This window comes from Simochromis diagramma, unplaced genomic scaffold (genome assembly GCF_900408965.1).
Source record: "Simochromis diagramma unplaced genomic scaffold, fSimDia1.1 OVJJ01000802.1, whole genome shotgun sequence".
NCBI lineage: Eukaryota > Metazoa > Chordata > Actinopteri > Cichliformes > Cichlidae > Simochromis > Simochromis diagramma.
Window position 1 is genome coordinate 19,231,173 of NW_024387492.1, and position 21,960 is coordinate 19,253,132.

At 39.4% G+C, this 21,960-nt stretch overlaps 1 protein-coding gene across 5 annotated transcripts in view; it reads left to right on the forward strand.

Moving 5' to 3' along the window:
• The window catches only part of fam184ab (family with sequence similarity 184 member Ab), a 206,115-nt gene that overhangs the window by 182,767 nt on the left and 1,388 nt on the right, over positions 1 to 21,960 (forward strand). For 3 of the 5 annotated variants that reach the window (XM_040018045.1, XM_040018043.1, XM_040018042.1), the window contains 3 exons: positions 8,141 to 8,258; positions 10,040 to 10,144; positions 12,538 to 12,794. In XM_040018045.1, coding sequence (XP_039873979.1) covers positions 8,141 to 8,258; positions 10,040 to 10,144; positions 12,538 to 12,794 — 480 coding nt within the window. Of the gene's footprint in view, positions 1 to 8,140; positions 8,259 to 10,039; positions 10,145 to 12,537; positions 12,795 to 14,605; positions 16,590 to 21,960 lie in introns of those variants that run through there. The other 2 variants (XM_040018044.1, XM_040018046.1) reach the window with 2 other exon arrangements.

Genomic DNA, 21,960 nt, shown 5'->3' on the forward strand with positions numbered 1-21,960 from the left:
GGGTTAAAGGACCTCATTAGTGGTAGGAAATGTGTGCGTGTGGTTTTTTTTTTTTTATTACTGCAGATGAAGAGGGAGAGTTGTATTACTGATGACATGCAGTGAAGATACTGTAGGCAAGAGAGGTCAAGTGAGATGTTGGGTGAATTGTAAGTGATGAATGTATGTATAGGAGGAAAATAAAAAAAAGAGGCTGAGGGGATGTGAGGAAGATAGATAACAGAGACTGAGATGTGGTATAAAAGCTAAAAGAGAAAACTGGAGAAGATGTTTAGAAGAGTGGGTGTAGAAATAAGGTGAATTTTAAGGTAATCTTCCTGTTGGTGGGCGATCTGTGATGTCACAGCATGAAGGAAAGAGATGAAACCGAATCTGTGAAGAGAAAGCAACACTGATAAAAAAAACAGGGAGATGAAAAATGAAAATTCATACTGTGTGTGTGTGTGTGTGTGTGTGTGTGTGTGTGTGTGTGTGTGTGTGTGTGTGTGTGTCCAGAGACCATCAGGAAACATGTAGCGAGCTAGCTCTACCCTTTAGAGTTGACCTCCTTTTACTCAGATTCTGCTGAGAGCACAGCGCCACCTGCTGGGTCACAGATGAACAGTGTGAATTCACCCGAATCACCCTGAATGGGCAGTTCTTGCATCCACCCTTCAACATTATCTTACATAACACACTGCACCCTTTTCCTTTAATCCAACAGTATCTGAACGCATGTGAAGCGTTACAGCAGCTGTCTGACATTTATCTCTTTTGTTACAGCGCAAGTCTGAATGCATGATGTCACATTGACAGATAGGCACATATAAGATTGTGACAGTGTGCATGTCTGTTGTGTATCTTTTTTAAATCAGTAAAAGAAATGATTGCTTTGACCTGCACAGCAACAACATGAGGAAAAAATAAGGTTGGCATTTCAGGCTCTTTCACAGACCCCCTTTGTGCCTTCAGAATTGCCTCAGTGCTTCATGGCATAGATCCAGCAGGATGCTGAAAACAGTCCTGAGAGATCTGAGTCCATATTGACATGATGGGATTGTACAGTTGCTGCTGGTTTGTCTGCTGAAGAAATCAGGGGAAAAAAACAGTTTGAGATGATTTGTGACATGGTGTGTTATCCTGTTGGAAGCAGGCATCAGAAGATGGGTACACTATGGTTATAGTGGGATGAACAAATATTCCCATTAAGCTGTGAAATTTAAACAATGTTCACTTGGTATTCATTGATACAAGGCAGGCAGGATCCATGCTTTCATATTGTTTATGCCATCCAAATGTTGTAGCAGAAATCGAGACTCAACAGACCAGGCAAGTTTTCTGTTCTTAGCTGACAGGAGTGCCACCCAGTCTGGGTGTAACGAGTGGTTGTTTGAGTTACTTTTACCTTCCTATCAAGCTAGAAGCATTCTGCTCATTGTCTTCTGACCTCTGACACCAACAAGGCATCTTCATCCAAAGAACTGGCGCTCACTGGATATTTTGTCTTTTTCAGACCATTCACTGCAAACCCTAGAGATGGTTGTATGGGAAAATCCCAGCAGATCAGCGCTTTCTGAAATACCAACAACCATGCCACAAACCCAAATCACCTTTCTTCGTCATTATGATGCTCAGTTTGAAGTTTAGGTTGAACTGAAAATGTGTACATGTCTAAATGCATTGAGTTGCTGCCATGTGATTGGCTGATTTGACGTTTTTGTTAACAAGCAATTGAACAGGTATGCAGGTGTAACAAAGTGGCCAGCGAGTGTACAACAATTCTGAAAATCAAGCTTTTCCCACATTTTTTTGGTCAGTATTGAGATCACAATTATTTAACAATATAATTCCAAAACTTTGGGGGAAAAAAGTGCATTCATTCGAAAAAAACATGTCTTACGAATTAAGTGTTTCCATGAACTAAACCTGCCACAGTCTCATGTGGCAAAAATTAAAGCAAGAAGTTAAGATCTTCTTAGTTTCTCTTTTATTTAAGATTAAATAATAGTTAATCAAAAACTTAAAAATGATGCCACAAAAGTCCATCCATCCATCCATCTTCATCCGCTTTATCCGAGGCCGGGTCGCGGGGGCAGCAGCCTAAGCAAAGAGGCCCAGACCTCCCTCTCCCCAGCCACCTCCTCCAGCTTATCCGGGGGAACACCAAGGCGTTCCCAGGCCAGCCGAGAGATATAATCTCTCCAGCGTGTCCTGGGTCTGCCCCGGGGCCTCCTCCCAGTGGGACATGCCTGGAACACCTCACCCAGGAGGCGCCCAGGGGGCATCCTTGTCAGATGCCCGAACCACCTCAGCTGGCTCCTTTCGATGTGGAGCAGCAGCTGCTCTACTCTGAGCCCCTCCCGGATGGCCGAACTTCTCACCCTATCTCTAAGGGAGAGGCCAGCCACCCTTCGGAGGAAGCTCATTTCTACCGCTTGTATCCGCGATCTCGTTCTTTCGGTCACTACCCACAGCTCGTGGCCATAGGTGAGGGTAGGGACGTAGATCGACCGGTAAATTGAGAGCTTCGCTTTTACACTCAGCTCCCTCTTCACCACGACGGACCGGTGCAGCGTCTGCATTACTGCAGCTGCAGCCCCATCTGTCGATCTCCATCTCCCTTCTCCCATCACTCGCGAACAAGACCCCGAGATACTTGAACTCCTCCACTTGGGGCAGGAACTCATCCCCGACCCGGAGTGGGCACTCCACCCTTTTCCGGCTGAGAACCATGGCCTCAGATTTGGAGGTGCTGATCCTCATTCCCGCTGCTTCACACTCGGCTGCGAACCGTTCCAGTGCGAGCTGGAGGCCCTCACCCGATGAAGCCAACAGAACCACATCATCCGCAAAAATCAGAGATGAGATTCTGAGGCCACCAAAGCGAAAGCCCTCCGCCACTTGGCTGCGCCTAGAAATCCTGTCCATAAAAATTATGAACAGAACCGGAGACAAAGGGCAGCCCTGGCGGAGCCCATCACCCACCGGGAACGAGTCCGACTTATTGCCGGCAATGCAAACCAAGCTCTTACAACGGTTGTATAGGGATCGAATGGCCCGTAGCAATGGGCCAGACACCCCATACTCCCGCAACACCTCCCACAGGACACCCCGAGGGACACGGTCGAATGCCTTCTCCAAGTCCACAAGACTTGTGGACTTGTGCCACAAAAGTGTTTTAGAAAATAATCCCATCTCAAGGCTTGACTTTAGTTGCATCACATTTCAGTGTCAGTTTTTTTGTGGTTTCTGCCTGTTGTTTTTTCTGATCCTAGAGATTAATGTGTTGAAATTTGTGATCAGTAGTTGTGTGTTGAGTTCAAATAAACTTTTTAGATTTTTTTTCTTTCTGAATCACACTCATTTTAGTCCATTTAAATCTATCTGAAATCAGACCCAGCCTTGCTTCTTAATGAACCCTTACCAAAGAGAAAAAACATGAAATCATCTACATCGTTATCAGGGCACAAGGTTTGTAGTCCATGCAGGACATTTAGGTTACAGATGTATTCTAGGCTGTTTTTTGTTTTTTGTTATTATGGTAAGAATTTTACTTTAATAAAGTCAGGAAAACTTCCTGATTTGCTGTCTTCACTTGAGTCCCTAAAGATGCATTTCTAGGGCTTTCCTCTGAGATAATCCACTTTCTGTCATCTAATTAAGTACAGCATAGATTTATCTTAACAAGCTGTGTCCCTTCCTAATTAATCACTGTGATGACGCGACAGCTTTACCCTCCTTCTAAATATCCCCTGAAATTGCTGCACTGTTTAGTTTTCATGAATATTTCAGTGTTTTGCTCTCTGCCTGTGCGCCTTGTTGCTCGGTCCTCTGGGAGTTTAAAAGCTCGCCTGTGGGTTTTTTGTTTTTATGAAGTTAGGATTTTTCAGTTTGTAGTCATGTTTACAGTCATATTAGCAGCCTTCCAGCTGAGGTCGTACATCATGACTGGAAAACTTCACAAAGGGAGGGGACTCAATTCCAGGACACCAGGAAGAAGAGTACAATCTAGATCTTTAGTCCAAAACTTAGGTCCAAAGTAGTAGTATTGCAAAGACTATGTAAAGTTACAGAGTGTTATCTGCTGAGATGCATAATGTGTAAAAGTTGCCAACACTCTGCTGACTCAAACACTGCAGTGCTCCAAATCTTCTCTGGGATTAACATCAGCACAAAAACTGTATGCCAGGCGCTTCATGGCATGGTTTCCATGGATGAGCAGATCCTGTAGATGTAATATGTAAGTGGCCCTGCACTTTTGTCCACATACTGTATATACTGGGGACTGACTTGTTAAATAAACACAGGTAGTGTATTAAAAGAAAAAGAAAGAAAGAAAGAAAAGATTACTAAATAAAAATGAGACCAAAAGAATCCAGAACCATGATAGCGGCACCATAAGCATAATTACTGTCTAACACTTCAACACCAGTTCTCAAATTAACACATATTAAACTGTATGTAAATATCACAGAGGTTTTGCTTTCTGCAACATTAGCAATGCAATATTGAAAAAGACTCCAAGGATCCTGCAGAAAAACCCCTGCAAGTCTCAAAACACCAATTTCTTCTCAAAGAGAAAACAAATTTTGTTGCTGCACGACCAAACAAATCAAACTGCTCCTTTAAAGATCAAGCTGTCTCTGGCTGCCGTAGATAAAACTCTGCCTCCTATAAAGTCTTTATAGAGAAAATATCAAGCATACAGTATGAAAGCTGCTTAATGTGACCTTTTGGATCTTTCCTTCATTTCTCTTTTAGCCTTCTTTTCTATTTTTAACGTTTTCTTTGATGAGTGCTTCTTTATATCTCCATATTCTATCATAAATGCACAGTGGGTTTTCGAAATGACTCTACAGTTTCTCATTCATTTTTCTCACGACACTTTTGTATTTGTATGTCTTGGTGTATATTATTGTACTTACAAAGTTTAAACCAACTAGGGAAAAATGTTCACTTAATGAGTAGTTTGTGTCTGCAACCACACAGCTGAAACTATTCAGAGTTAACACTGTGCACATGGACCAGTGCAACAACATGAGTGGGTCATGCATTTGTTCGTTCAGCTGCTGATGTGGTGTGAGTAGCATGAATGTGGTGTGTCAACAGCGGCTATGAGAGAAAAGGTCAAGACATGATAAGAAGGTGGCAAAGATAACAGAAACCCTCCTGACCATTTCTCATTTCTGTTTTTGGGACATTTGAAGTCCTGAAACCTCCGACTGTTGCTGAGAGATTCTAAGTCATCATCTTATCACAGACTTCACCTTCACCAAGAAGATGAAGCACCTCCAGAAAATCCACATGAACACTGTTTTGCAGGTTTGCTGGTGACATATTGGAGCAGTCGTGGCTGTCCAGCGTCTCTTATCAGCTTAACCATGCAGCGGATTTTCTCCCTGCAGGTTGTCATGATGTTTTGTATGTGTGTTTGTCCGTAAGCTGGAAACCGTCTGTCCGTGTGATCTGAAACAAATCTGAAAATGAGATAAATGCCACTGGTGGCACAGCGCTCCCTTGCTTTTCCTGTGGGTGTGACTGAGGGTCCTTCTGCTCAGCGAAGGGTTGCTGATGCTGTGGTACTCAGGCACAAAATAGCTGGTCACTAAACACTTGGCCTCAGTGTGCTCCTGCTCAGAGGAAGAGCTGTTTTAGCACCAACTCAGTCTGCTTGAACAAAGATAAAGATATATATATATATGAGAGAGAGAGAGAGAGAGAGAGAGAGAGAGAGAGAGAGAGAGATATCAGTTATTAACAGTAAAAAAGGATCCAACTTGAATTTTTCTTAAATAAAGATTAGCACAATAACATCAGCTATATTTTGCCTAACAAAAAAAAAAAGGCGAGCATAGACGTGACCCTGTGAGGCCCACATATCTCTAAAGACGTTGTTAATTAGCTAAGGCAAAGCAAGTTTCATATCTCATTGAATACAACTTGACTTTAATTTTTTAAATGATAATTGCCATTAAAGCCAAAAAAAGAAGATAATGGGTGTGCTGTAGGGTGAGGTTATGTCCTTTCTCTGCCCCTTGCTCGTAGCATCCAGTTTCAAAACACAAAGACTGCAACAGCCTCAAGCTCCTTTCCTTCATTTTTTTACTTTCGTGTTCAGAATTTACTCTAGATCCCTAAAGTGATTATTGCACTAAGCACTTGAACAATACAAAGCAGCAACCAGAATTTAGTTTGGTTCATACTGTAGATATTCTCCTACTTGAGCTGCAGAAAATGTTTGGCAAACAGGAAAAAAAATGATGAATCGCCTGTCTGATAAACTCAAAAGTACCAGCACAACAGCAGAGCTAATATCTGACGAAAGTGCAGATCAGCTTTTATCAGCATCACTTGGATGAGCTCCACTGGCTGTTCCACTCCAATGCCAGATTTTCTTTGGAGTGACTGCAATTTATCTAGAAGAGAAGCTGGCCTAAAGAAAGCAGTCACTACTGCCATTTTATTTTTTTTTATTTTTTTGTTACGTTAAATACTTAAAAGCTCAAATTTAGCTCTTAAAAGATGGGTGCTTGATTTATTTTCCTCCAACCCATCAATATATAAAATGTGAAGCTTCACTAAAATGAAAAAAATCATGTTATGAAAAATGGACTGAAGAGACTCATAACCTGAGTTAACTCAGAAGACACCTCATGAGGTTCTTGAAACAGTCCAAAATGCAAAAGCCACAACACAACAGACCTGAGTCTGAATATATGAGGGTATAAGACAGACGCTGGGACAAAGACTAATTTAAGAACTATAAACAATGGGAAGACACCACTGACTGTATAGAAAAGGGGCAATTAGGAGGAGGGAAAACACCTGGGAAACAAGGACAGCTGAAACTGATCAAGAACAATAAACAACGAAAATAAAAGACAAAACACAAGAGACAACAGAGTACTAAAATGAAACTGGAGGTAGCGCACGGGGGGGGGGGACAGAGATGTAGACTTAACAAGAAAGAAAAGGACATGGGGGAGTCTAAAACCAATTAAGTATACTTGGTACTCAGCATGTAAACACAATAAAAAAAAAAGACTAAAAACCCTAAAAAATAACCTGAAATACAAAATTTTAAGAACTATAAACAAGATACAGGAGAAAAATCCAGGGGAATTTGTACTGTGTTAATGTAACAAGTTTTTAAGTTCACTGTCAAATAATAATAAAAAGTATTACCAAAACTAGAAACATGCTTGCAGCTAAACATGAAAAGAAGTCGTGTTTGATCAAAAAGACCTGTTTTCATTTCCTAAAACGCCTCACATAAAAGTTTCTGTAACTGAGCTTTGATGGTTTCATTTTCCTGTTATTGTTTCTTTTGCTTAAGTTCTTTTTTCTTTCTTTCCTAATTTAAATTTATGAGGGTGTCATGTCATAATTCTTGTGACCAGAAAAAAAAAACATATTCTGAAAATATGTTGATTTATTAGCAACCCAGTACACAGTAACTGCAACTGAGTGCATCGCTGTTTAATTATGAGACTGGCATAATGACTTGTATCACGGCATGTTTCTTTTATGTTTACTTGAGTTTTGTGCGCAAAATAAAATTTTAGTTTATCACAGCTTAAAAAAATAACTAATTTAAGCCAACAGTACAACATATGACTGCTTGCTTGAGCGTGTCACTCGCTTATTGCACTGCGCTCTTTAGCGTGCAGAAGGGAAAACGTCACCAGACGTTAAATTAATCAGAGCTTTTACACAACGTGTTGATTTCTCTAAAGGCCAGTGTGAAAATAAATCCATTATAACGTTTTTGAAAGTTCTCCTAAGTTACAGAATCAAAACATTCTCCACAGGGACTGCACAGGGCGGGGAAGAAAGGAAGGACAATTACTGTTTTATTGATTAAAGTGTAATGAAAAAGGAAATCGCCTTTTGATACACACTTTTAATTTTCTCAACTCTTAAATGCTTCCATCTTGTAAACATACACTATAAAGTGCCAGATCAAATGTTCCTGCTTTGAATCTTTCCCTGCTAATGTTTGATGTCACATATTTAATATGTGGAAGAAACTCACACAGTTTGTTGGATCAAACTGTGCATTGACGTGTTGCTTGATTTTTAGATTTGTATAATTTTGTTTTAGCCTAGACTGTGGGAGGATATTTATGGTCTTATGTCTTTTTTTTTCTTTATCTCACAGGTTGGAAGGAACAGAGGATAAGTTCAGGAACAGAGAGAGTCGTCCTGAGGATCTGCAGCTCATCGCCGAGCTCAAAGATATGGTTTCTGAGAGAGAAACTCTAGTCAAAAAACTGGTGGTAGGTATTGAGGTAAAGTCTCAACCATAAGAAGCTATAGCTATAAACATGAAGAGGAAAATGCATCCTCCCTTATTTGTTTGCACACTGAACAAAAATGATGAGTAATGCTTTCCAGATCTTATCTGATTTATAGAGAAAGCATGGATAGTGTTATCCAGACCCACAAAATATATGTTTAACCCTCCTGAAAACTCTAGGCTAAACATTTGAAGAAACCCAACAAAAAAAAATGTTAGCTGTAAAATTAAAAATCGCTCAGGTTGTGCTGATTTTCACAAGTTACTTTTCTAATAACACTGATTTTATACTCGTTTTTATACTATATTACTATATTTTATCTTATATTTGAGACTAAAGTGAAACACCACATGGTTTTACTACAGAACCAGCTTTGAAGTCATCTTTTGAAGCTGTTTGGAAACGGCCAGCGCATTTTAAATAATAATTAAATGACGTCCATAGCACTAATCATCTGTCTGTCAATTCTGGCCACAGGCTAGCTAATCAAAGAACCAAGAGAACACCAAAAGAGAAAAACAAGCCAGAGTGTGAGGAGCATTGAAAGCAAGCATTTAGCAAAGAACTTGTCTTACAATCAAAAAAAAAAGCACTTGGTTCGTCCAATTCTAAATGCTTTCACACTTAGCTTTGACCTTTTCAGTCAGTAGTTCAGACACACAGCGTCAGATTAATTTAGTAAAGGGTGGCTAACATTAGCAGTGCTAACACCAGCGTCTTGCAGGTTACCGTTGACATGCCTGTGCAGAATCTGGGTACATTTTGCTCTGGTCGAGTAGTTATACCATGTAGTGACTGTGGCTGGGTGTTTAACATCTTATAAAATCTAACAGTTAATTGCCTTTGAATATGAACTTAATTATGAGTAAGTAGTTTAATCAAGCAGTATTTGCACTCATGACTGTCGAGGGCAGCGACATGTATTCGACTAGTCATACACACCCCTAAGCTTAATAACTCATTACTCACAGAGTTTGACATGTTAAAAATAATGTACGGGTGAGGAGTCCTTCATAAAATGAACAGTCGGTAAATATTTGACTTAAAGAGAAGGTGCTAATTAGAATAGTGCAGGACCCAAGACAGAATCCTGAGGAACACCACAAAGTTGTTTCTCAATAAGAGTCCAAAACCTCATGTGACAATTTAAATGTTTAAAAATAAAATAAAAGATTTCAACTTGTCCAAACTTGGAAACATGCTAAATATATTCACATGTTGGTATTCAGAACTGCTACCCTCAGAAATATGTTGGAATTAGTCTTTATTTAAACGCTGCATCACAATTTTCAGCACCATTGTCAGGCTTAGTTTCTCTCTTTCGGACAGTTTGAGACCTAATCTACTTCAGTTCATTAACATTGTGAGATTCATTGTTTTTGTCTGACACTCAGTGGTACTGAGGTGGTGATTTTTATTAATCAGGTTACATTTTTCATGCTGAGGCACTATTGCTGTCTGAGTCAGCTGTGGAGTTGTCTCTGACAGTTTGGAGCGCTTGGGAAGTGAAAAGTTTATGCTAAAGTGCATAAAAGGTACCTCACAGGTGCAAAATTCTGATGGGCAGAAGAGTTTGGTTGTGAGAATTGCTGTTTTTAAGCAGTTTTCACAAAGACATGAAACTGTAGTGTCAAGTTTGTGTGCCACTCGGAAATGTTGCCAGACAGAGCTCATTAAATGTGTGATTTTCAGTCACTCTACACTCCCCTGAGTCCTCCGCAGCCTAACTGGCTGTCAGCTAACACGATTTTCTCCTCCAGGACGATAAAAAGTTCTACCAGCTGGAACTCGTCAACAGGGAGACCAACTTCAACAAAGTGTTCACCGCCAGTCCTAATGTGGGAGTTATCAACCCGCTCATTAAGGTAGGCCCTAATATCCTGTAACACACCACACACAGGGGCACTCTGATAAGCCTGCTCCATTATTTTACTACATAGCAAAGATGATATCCACTCCAAGTCATTTCATGTACATCCGTGCTGATCAACCAACACCATCAGTGCTGAGGTTTTAAAAAGGTACCACAGTAAATCATTTTAAGTAATACCTGTTAAGAATTACACCATTTTTGAGGTGACCGTCGTCCTTTAGCAAAGTTTACAGAGCAAGACATGAAGTTGTTTTACAGCAAAGAAAGGATCACGATGTTCCAGTAAAACTTTCAGAGTTTATGAGAGACAGCAGAAGGACAAGGGGAGAAAAAATCAATTTTATCACATTTATTCTTTTCTGTAAAATGAAGGTCGTCAAGGATGGAGAAACGGACAGGAAACGGCATGAGGAACAGGAACTGTGGTGTTTCTTTCATTTCTAGATAATAGCACAGACTGAGGAGTGAGGGGGAGGCTGTCCAAGGTCTACATACCAAGATCTTGTTTGTTTGCAGCAGCTGAACCAAAGTGTCACAGTTCATATAGATTTCAATGCACCATAAAAACACCACAAAAGGAAAGGGCCTTTGGTTTTAATGAATGCAGTCAAATAAAATCAGGAAGTTTGACTGCAATAAAATTATTTTCTCTTATTACCTTTAATTAAATAAATGCTGTTTCCTGTTAGTCGCTGTGGCTCAATGTAATTATATAACTAGAGAATTTAAACCTAAAGCCAAAAGGACAATGGTGCTTTTCTGAAGCATTGATTTTGTGATCTGTTTAAAGCTGCTGAAAACAAACATTTCTGTTCTTTAAAGCACTTCTCAAAAAATCAGTATATAGGATGTTGGTTTAGCGAAATAACCAGATAAGCAAAAGCAAGCATTAATTTAGATACCAGACTCCCCCGCCCCCAATGTTACACAATATATTGCAACAAAAGGAAAAGCTCTGTATACTATATAAGGATAATTAAATGGCACATTTTTAGAAATCATATAAATAACATTTATTTCTATTTTAATATTTGATAACTGAAACAATTTAATTTAGACCTTTCCCTCAGCTTGTGTAAAAAGGTTCAATAAATACCTTAAAGTCAATTGTTTATTAGAGACTTGGTTTTTCTTTCCTTCCTGTCACACCGGCATCGTATTTTCTCTTTTTACTGGATTTATGACGACCATCTTGTAGTTGTCAAGGGTGTGGTCAGAGGGGGGGCATGGGGTGGCACAGGCCCCACTAAAAATACAATTAACTCCACTGGATGAAAGTATGGATGGGACCAGTGGTTCAAATATAGCATGGTGCATTTACTCAAGCACTGTACTGAAGTTCAGCTTAATGTACTACATCTGCTTCAGTAATGCATCTTTGTGATGATGCCAAAAATCACTCCTAGTGTTTTCTAATCCAGACTGTATACTGAATATATTTCAGATCAAATATTCTGATTTTCTGTGGGCCCTTTGTTCTTGGTGTCCCGTGTGATAACACTCCCAGACATATCCCTGTTGGTGGTTGCCGTGGTGATTTAAATCAATTAGTGCTTCTACAATAAGAATAGCAGCTCATTTTTTTCTTTGACCGATGTCTAAAGAAGCTCCTTTGAAATTAATACCCTCTTTTCTTTGTTACATTGCATTAAGAATTAAATTGATATTTTAAAGTAAATAGTGTGCCGACCTTTTCCTTTTGTGGCAAAAAAGTACAAAAGAGCAGAAAATTAAAAGGTTTAGAACAAGATTGACATTCTCATGCAGGACTTCATAGCTCGTAGCAGGAAACAGGTTCAGAAGATGTTTCTGGTTAACAGAATGTCTCATTGTCATGTGTGTCTGAGCTGAATGGTTCCCACTGCATGATTTAACTGTTGACACGATCTCAGGTACAACTTTGACCTGTGACGCGTTGTTTTCTTTGCAAACCCTTTCTCTGATCATGTCTTTGTGTGTATAAATGTGCCACCCGATTCGACTGGTCTTCTTTTCTTCAGCCTTCCTTTGCTTTCAAAGCCATTTGTTAGTGTGAGATGTTTCCCGCTTTTACACATCTCTTCTCATCTGAACTTTCATTCTGCTCAGAGTGACTGGTGCTTTAAGACTGTGACTGAGCAATGCCGGTCTTCAGACTGATCCATTCACTCTGCTTCGATCAGCATTTGAATATTATTAAGTTAGCACGCTGCTCTTTCCTGTCTCTCATTGGCTGGACTGTTACAGCTTCCAGAGCTCTCCCTGTACTCCATTTGCCCTTTTTATCCTTTCATTACTTCCTAAGTTTTTATTATTATTTTGTTTTAAACTTCCCTTTTGCTCCTTTTTGACCCCCGTGCCCCTCCTTTTTCTTTTTTTTTTCTTTTTTTTTTTTCTCCTGTGTAGCAAAAGAGAAAGAATGAGAAAACAGCAGCCAGCAGATTGAGCAGCTCTCCTAATGTCAGGGCTCTGGAGGGAGCAGGTATGGGCATGGGCTTGGTGGGTACAGGGAGCGGCCAGCCCCCACAACCACCACCCCCCCCCCCAACCCCGCCCAGTCGCCTAGAGCCTATCCCCAACTCCCCCCTCCATCACCTTGAGCTCAACTCCAACAAACCTCTTGCCCCGCTGACCCCTCCCACCGAACCCAAGAAATTCATGAGGTGAGACCTTTTCAGCCCCGACTAACAGCAGCGCATTAATTATCCAATCACAGGCCTCAGAAGCACTTTTACTGAAGTGAGTCGTGGCCAGAGGTAAACATTCAAATATATAATATCTTTATTTTAGATTTTAAAACAAACAACAGAACTTGGTTCTTCTCTACAGATGTTTTGTTTTGTTTTATTATACTCATTCTTTCTTGCCAAGTGTGGCACTTTCATAAACCATAAGAAGCATGAAATCATTGTCAGCTATAGCTGCAGATTCTAAAAAAAGAAGCTTTCAGAAGCTCTGTGCTGTGATCAACTGTTCGCTGATTCCCAACCTTGTTGATTGCTGGTGCCATGTTGAGCTTTCCCCTCTTTGCAGTTTGTTGACAGTTGTAGAAGCAAGATGTGGAACCTGAGTTTAAGACAAAAAAGGCAGAAAAACGCTGCTTGTTTTTAGATCATTACTTTGGTTTTTTGGCTTAAATATCAGCTGTTGCTACTTGATTTTCTCAGTTTTTGTTATAGTTTAATCAAAATAACACACTGGTTAAACTGCCAGGTGTTGCTTCCACTTGACTCAGTTTGGAACAAGATTAAAATATATGTATTTAGCAGGTGCTAGAGCTGCAACAAAATTACAGTCATCAGATAATCAGGCAGTTATTTTAAAGATTTGGTGTTAGGTGATTGGTGGATACTATGGTATTCTCCAGATACAGTGATGTTAGATTGTTTAAATGCAAAGACATTAAAGGTGACACAGAAAAACAAACTCAACCAAGGTTTAGTCAACATATTATAATTTTTTCCTTGGAAATGAATAAAACCTTTCTATTCACAACAGCTGTATAACCTTGAGGAGGTGCTTTATATTCCAAGGCAAAGGCCCTAAAATATTAAATTGAAATCCTCAACAATGAGACAGTCCCATACTATAAAAAATCATTAGGAAGTAGAACCAGGCATCGTATACATGTTTCAGACATTCAGGGTCAACTGGCATTATAGTACATAGTATTAACTGATGAGATAAAAACTGCTGCATGGCTCATTGCATTCAAGGTGTTATGGTGTTACATTAAGCGGTCACTCCCAACTCCAACCAAGGGGGTGTTTTAATCCAAATCTTGTTTCACTAATGCTGTCCCTAGCAAAGTACTATCTAGAGCCACATCAGGTTTTATCGTCCTGATGGAGTGCTTGAGTGAGATTTATGTTATACTGCAGGTTGGAAGCTAGCATAAAGCTCTTACACTTTTCTGCGATAAATTCATCCCAAATAGAAAAAGGACTGTTAGAGACAACTGAGAGAGTCAGGCAAGGGCTATTTTTTTGAAAAACCAAGTTTAATCCTACTACTTTAAACCACTGGGGGAAAAAAAACAATAGAAAAAACTGTTTAATGCATGGTTGATGTAAAGTTTTTGGCTTTTAAAGTAACCAGGGCTACTTTTTAAAAGCTAATTTTAAGCTAATAAGCTAACAGACATGCTACTGTTTGCAGCTTACAGTAGAGCAAACCAGGTTCAATCAAATCCTCACCACTTTGTTTTTCTTGATTTAGATTTTTAAGTGGAAATAATGTCCAAACTATTTAACTATGGATTGTAGATAGTTTTACATCAAAGACATCTAGAGCCTAAACGTCTGGAGTACCCTAAGTCATATAAACGCTAAGCTATGACTACAGTTTGGTCATTTCATACTTTTTGGTGATAATAACAGTTAATAGTTTTTGATAATAGCCTCTCTCCTCGGGGTTAGGGTTTGGCGAACAGTTAATCAAAAAGACTTGTAGATGATTTTCTGCCTCCTTTCAGGGCCTGAGGTTTTTACTGTTTATATCACAAACCAGCTGACCCTGAGTCGACATTAAAGGACACGACTGCTTTCTGCTGCAGCACGTTTGAACTCAGAGGCATTGGCAGCTCTTTAAATAGAAGTGAATAATATGGAAAGGGCAACATAAACACAAGAGTCCCGTGTGCGACTGAAGCTTCAAAGAATGGCCTTGGAATGCAAAAGGGGCATGTTTTTACTTTTGATTTCTTTTCTTTCCCATCAGTCCGAACATGTTGCTGTCTGAACTGTGTGCATGCTGAATGTTTTTTTTTTTTTTTGGTTTTTTGGTTTTGTTTTCTCTTCTTTTCAGTTCAGGACGTTTACACTACCCGTTGTTATTATCCACTGTGTCTTTTTTGCCGTTGTTTTGTGTCACACTGTGACGTTTCTTTCTTCATCCTCACCATCATCTAAATTTCAGCATGTTGCACTTTTACTCGACTCGAAATGGGCTCGACCGTTTTTGTAAAAAGTAAATAAACGTTTTTTTTAATGCAGACTTGTATCGAAGTAGATATTGTCTTTTGCTATTATGGACCGTCTCCCTCTGTGTGTGGTGGTGTCTTATTTTGATCCTGCTCTACTCTACGCTCCAGTAAACGCTGCTTTGGTGGCTGTGACGAACTGTGTGAACTGATATGATGATAAATTATGTAACATGCTTCTCACATGAATACATGCAGTGTGTATGCGTTTGAGGGGTGGCGGGATGGGGGGGGGGGGGGGGGGGGTGTAGTTGCATGTAGGTTTACAGCATGTGTGTGAGTGAGTAGTTTCTTTCCTTTGTGCTGCATGTTGTACTGCTGAGTAAGACGCAGTGGCTGCTTTGCAAAAGCTTGGGACAAACCTCTGTTGATTTAAAATGCTTGCACAAGCACACACACACTCATTATTATTCCTCATTGCCAGAGCTGTACCCTAACACACATTCTAACATGCACAACAAAGTAAGGCGATGACAGTATGAGGTCAGGTGTTAGAGGCTTTGAAATGTTTTCAGACTATATTAAACAATTTATCTCTGCTCTCACTCTTCACACTCTTTGTTCTTAACAAACAGTTTGAGTGATGGTAAACATTTTCCTTACACTTGAGCGATTTGCTATGCTGGCCTCTTTAAATCAATAAGTCGTTAAGTGTTTAACCCTGATAAACGTTATTCAAATCGACTTCAGTTTGTATAGAAGAAGTAAGTAAGACATCACAGCAGTAAAGAGTAGTTATTAGACTGCAGCTTGCACCCGTTTTGGCTGAAGGCGATATCTTTGTGCCTACAAACATCCAGAACATTCATAACAAAGATCTGTTTATTAGGAAAATATAGAATGCAATATGTATAACAGCCTGTTAATGGTGTTAAATTGGGTATGTTTAAGTCCCAGACTAATCCTAATCTAATCCTAATTTCAAGATGACTAACTCAAAGTTACGTATTTTAGGTTAATGACCCCAAATTTTGGGGTATGGACAGCAAAAACCCCAAACAAATAAAATAAAAACGAGCTTCATAGACGCGTATCAGACAGACAACAAGAAAGTCAGGAGTAAGCTGCATATAAATGTAGGAGAATTAGAGGGATTAGAAACAGTTGAGGAATAAGAAACAGCTGAAAGGAATCAAGACAATCATGTCGACAGGAACTAAAGAGAAAAACACCAGAAGAAAAAACAAAATATCAAGTATCATGTACCAAAAACACAATAATACAAATCAAAATCTGAAATAAAAAATTCTGCAACAATAATAATCCTCATTTACCAGAGCCAACGAGACGCCAAGCCAGTTCAATGACTCTCTAAAACAAGGCATTTTAGACCCCTCCCCCTTTAAGGCCCGCTTTCTTCTCACTGGCTGCCCCTCAAAAACAGAAAGTTTAAACAGAACGTGGGTGCAGCTTCTGTGCTCACAGCCAGATTTGACCATATTAGTAATCTGTTGACATCATACAGATTCAAGAATAGGAAAAAAAAGATAGCTGAATGAACCTTTAGAGCAGACTGAAGTCTCAGCTTTTGGCTCTCACATAAGCTGATCTTATTATCTTTATAAAAATAAAGATAAGCTGTCTTCAGGTAGCTGTTCTAACGTGTGCATTTACTCATAAAGTCCTGGGATTCTTTAAAGCTGTTTAAAAGGCCTAAAATATCATAGAATATTAAAAGGTCATGGCCAGCAATGTCACCTTACAGCAAGACCCTGAACTGGATAAGTGGAACAAAATGGATGGATGGATCGTAAAAAGTATAGTAAAAAAAAATTATATTTTAAATTAAATAGTTTTGATATAAACATATAGATAAGTAAACAAAGTGCAAACAATGCAAATTGAAATAATCTACATCAGCGGTCCCCAACCTTTTTTGCGCCACGCACCGGTTTATGCCCGACAATATTTTCACGGACCGGCCTTTAAGGTGTCGCGGATAAATACAACAAAATAAAACTAGTGAAAAGACCCAGGAAAACCGAGTAAACGATAAAAACGATAACAAAATAACGCTGAAAACCGATAAAAACCCTGAAAACCATACATTTCACACCTGAGCCTCAACTCTCGCGGCCCGGTACCAAACGACTCACGGACCGGTACCGGTCCGAGGCCCGGGGGTTGGGGACCACTGATCTACATGATTGAAATGTACAACTGAAAGACCAAATCTTAAACACTTGAGCTGCAGATGATATGACTGCACCTTGATCCCTTAAAAATAAGGTAGGCAGGTGAAGTGCACACATTTGTAAAAGCCTGCTGAGTTTCTAGCCCCTGTTTCCCCCTCAATGTCCAGTATTTGTGCAAATGCAAAGAGAGGCCACATCCTCTCTCTGCTGTCACGTATAATGGATAGACTCCCTCCTTCAATCTGATACGCTCCTCTCGCTCTTCTTACTTCTTCCTCTGACCTTGATTCATCTTCTCATGCTCTGCCAATCTCTTTTCATCTCCTCTCCATCGTATTTCCTGCCCTGCTCCTGCAAGTCATCCAGCTTCTCTGCTCACGGTTTCATACCACCACATTTCACCTCTCTTTTCTCCTTTTCTTCTTGCGAACAGAAAGCTGCACTTCCTGCATCAAAGCTTCCTGAAAATTATCTTTAAAATCCTCTGATCGCCTCGTGATTCTGTCAGTCAGTGCACACACTGAGAATACAGACTCTGAGGGTGTTTAATATGAGATGACCGTGAGCACAAATTATACATTAACATGAATATTTTATGAATTTGTGGTAAAACAGAACGCCTTGAGTCTGCACTGTGACTGTGCGCAGCATAAACAAGATTCATTAGGCTAAGCAAATATAAGGGAGGTCTTTTTGGGAGAAAGTAAAATAACAAAAAAATACCCTCGTAAAATTTTAGCATCGCCCCGGGGTTATGGGACTGTTTGTTTAAGAAGTAGCCCATTAAGAAACAGAAGTGGCTCCGATAGGTGTTTGTTTTTAATAGATGCACACACTAATTAGTTCAAACTTTGGGGAACGGTGTGTTTCCCCTCTGAGGACGTGAGTCAGGAAGGAACTGCAGCTTGATTAGATCATATAAATTCCAGCCGCGATTGGCATTCTCCTGGAAAAGTATAGACTTTAAATCATTGGATAATGCCAATTTAAACTAATTTAGTGTTATAGAGTTACCTGCTGAGGAAACTAACCTCTTAAAGTATTTTAACACACATATACTCACCAAGCTCAGCCCATCAGTGCTCTTTTAAAACGTGACAAAGACAATATAAAAGATGCACAAAGCTTAAGAATCTGAAAAGTTGAGCTTAATCCCCAAGTTGTGCTTCAGCGGGAATCCTACACCAAAACCTGCCCCTCATTAAAAAAAAAAGCTATTAAACATCAAATCGACGCAACCCACAGCTTGTGATTGGCCTGTTCAGTCCCATCGGTTCATTTTGTGCATTTCTGGCTACTGTTTTGCAGCAGTTTTGAATTTATCGGTGAGAGAGTAACAAAAAATAAATAGTATAAAGAATAATTCAATGTTAAGGTCATACTGGAAAGGATGTTAACCTTGTTTTGTGAACTGTGGTCAATATTAGAGTCAGAGGAGGCTTTTTAATCACAATGATTAATAAGCATTAGCGTAAACAACTTTAGGCTTCTTTAATAGGACTTTACTAGCCAATGGGTGATGCCACAGTGGCTACACCCATCCTAATGTGAACACAGCCGTAGGATTAAAATGCATCGCAGGGCGGTAGAAACATTGGAAGTGCTTCAGAGACACAAAAATAGGGAGAAGCAAATGTTGTGACATTTTCATAGAAAGTGCATTACATGACAGTTTGTGCGTTTCACAGACAGTTACCCTGTCACTTCTAGGGTTAGATTTTCCTTCTTAATGGTCCATCACAATCTCGTGTTCACAAAGCAACACAAAGGGTGCTTTGGGCTTTTTATTTTTTGTTAAACTCAAATACTTCCAAAGAATTCAGAATTTAACGTCTACACCATATCTTGCATAAACACTCATCCACACAATTACTAATATTATAGATGCAGAGCTGTGTCCAAACTCCTGTGTGAAACTTTGATTTCAAGACAAAAAATGTATCTTTTAAAAAACAAAGGCTTCAGAGCTTTGAATCTGATTTTTCAGCTTCACTGAAGAGAGGCTGCTCAGCTGAATCTGTACTTCCCTTTAAGATGCGGAAGAAAACAGAGACACACAAAAACCTCCAATTCAGTCCAATAGCTGTTTGAAGTTTAAAAGTATTACAGTTTCAGAATGTAGTTTTAACTTTGGTGCCTAATTTTCAAATATGGTGTAGTAGCCATACAATAACAGGCAGTGAAGTGGGGAAGCATCACGTTTAAAAGCAGCCCACTTACCGTTAAACGTCAAAGGAAAGGCTCTGAAATTTTACAGTTAACTCAAACCTCCAAAATTTGTGAGGATATGTGATGAGAGTGAAATGTGCAGAGCGATATCTCAAAGAGGTTTTGTTCTATGGGTTTTTTTCATCCAGACAAGCATGAATAGGTAAAAAAGAAAAGATGCAAAAGCCATTTTCATTTCTCGTTATTTGCTTCCGGTGACTTCTGACTCCTTCTCCAGACTTTCTGAAGGTTTTTTAAAGTTTTCTTTAAACATTTTCAAAAAATGTTTTTTGTTTGTTACTGACCTATGAATCATTCAAGCATAAAAAACCATCAACTCAGAATCAGAATCAGAAACTTTATTGTCATTGTCACGAGAACAACGAAATTAAGAATGGTCCCCGATCATTGCATCATCCCTAGCAATATCAAAATATAAATAAAACAATAAAATTCAATAAATAAAAAAAAAACTCAAGAGATAAACCAGTGTGTGCACATGACAAGCAAAGAACCCATTTTAAATTGTGTCTTTAGACACTTTGTTACTAGTAGCCTGTCACTAAAATACATAATTGTTCCCTTTCTTTATATTTCTTTTAATGAATCTATAAAATGCCCAAAAAATAACACTTTGCCAAACATTACAAAATTTCATTTTGCACCAACAAGGTGATTCTCAAAAAGTTGTGAGCTAAAAACTTGGCATTTTTCAGCATAATGTGCAGTGTGACCTTAGAAAAGTTCAAATAGTAGACGTGGCAAGCCTCAACATTTGTTTACTGCAGATGCACGGGATCTAAATATCATCTTCTTAAAAATAGAGGGAAAAAATACAACAGAGACCTGACACAGGATCTAACAGATGAACCTGGCTCTGCATTTATCCATCCACTGCTTTTCAAAGCAGTGGAAGTGTGGTTGAGATGAAGCTATTCCTGAGGAAGGGAAACTGAGAAAAAAGCCTGGGGTGTATGCCAAATTACACGGAGCTGGACTGATCAGAGGTAACGAGTCAGAGGTAGAACAGTGAGTGTCTACAGCCATCCGTAAAACATGGAAGCTCCGTCGTGGTTTGGAGATCTTTTCAAAAGTGATAGAATTATAACACAGAAACGTACCATCAGATTTTTATCCACCATTCAGTACCACCTGGTCCTGCTACTAAGCTTCTGATTGGCAACAGCTTCAGTTTTAAGCATGACAGTGATCCCACTGCAGTCAAAGCAGTCCTGGATAGAACAACATAATGAACTCTATCGGTCATGGACTGGCCTCCCCGGAGCCCAGATCTCTACATTATTGAAGCATCTAAAGGCAAATAACATCCAAAAAATAGCTTTTAAGGTCTATCAGAAAATCTTATTCAGACAGGATGAAATTGTTCCATTTTTGTAACTATTTTCAGCTGTTTTGAGGCTCTAGTGATGATTAACTGCAGCAGCATCGTGATTTGATGATTTGAGGAGTCAAATTAAACCGTTCTCATGGTGATGAGGGACGGCGCTGCTACAGCCATGTGTTTTTAACAGTTTTGCTAAACAGGGAATACTCTTTAAAAGATCAATTCACTTCAAAGGACTGTGTGAACTTCACTAAACCTTTACTTAGAGATAAAACATTGCTCGTGGTTACTTTCCAAAGGCTGCACAGGAGAGTAGTCATTCAATCAGCTGTAATGGAGAGTGGAGAAGGACAAACACTGGCGTGGCTCATCTTGAATCTTGTGGTTATGTTGCCCCCTGTGGACAGAAAAGAAAATTACACATTCAAACGCTCAGATTTCAAACTTAAATCACACAAAAACACCAGTGGAGTGTGGAAAAAGGTCAAAACTCCAGTTACATTTTCTCAAAGCATCAAAGGTAGACACACAAACAGCTAAATTAAAAGTAATATTAATGATTATTGATTCATGATAGTAAAGAAGTTTAGCTGGTCTGTCTGAGGAGAAACAGAATTCCCCCTTATCTTTCTGTCTAAATAATTTTATCTTCTAAAAGCAAACATTTAAACGACAATCTGCCACTGCAGTGAAAATAACACACATAAAAACACACGTAGTATTGGACACAGCAGGAGAAGTCAGGATCAGGCAACACAACAACCAATAGGAAGGAGGGAATGTGGTAGTTAAAGAACTGACTGAACTCATCTGTTACATCACTGGTTACAATGAAGACATGTGCACAGGTGGGCATCCCGTTACATGTAGGGTTAGATCGGCTTTGGTAATGCTCCGTCTCTAGCTCATGTTCACAAACTAACACAGAGGCTGCTTTGGGCTATTTATTGTAATAGTTAGGAAAATACGTCCAAAATTAACATCTACACCGTGTCTCGCATGAACCTCCACAAAACCACACAGTCACTGATGTTTTAGATGCAGAGCTCAGTTTGATTTATTTCAGTATTTAGACCGGACGAAGTACTAAAACAAACATCTTCCACACAGTTGTTAATGTGTGTCCCCCCGCTCTTTCTGCATGTTAATATCAACAGAGT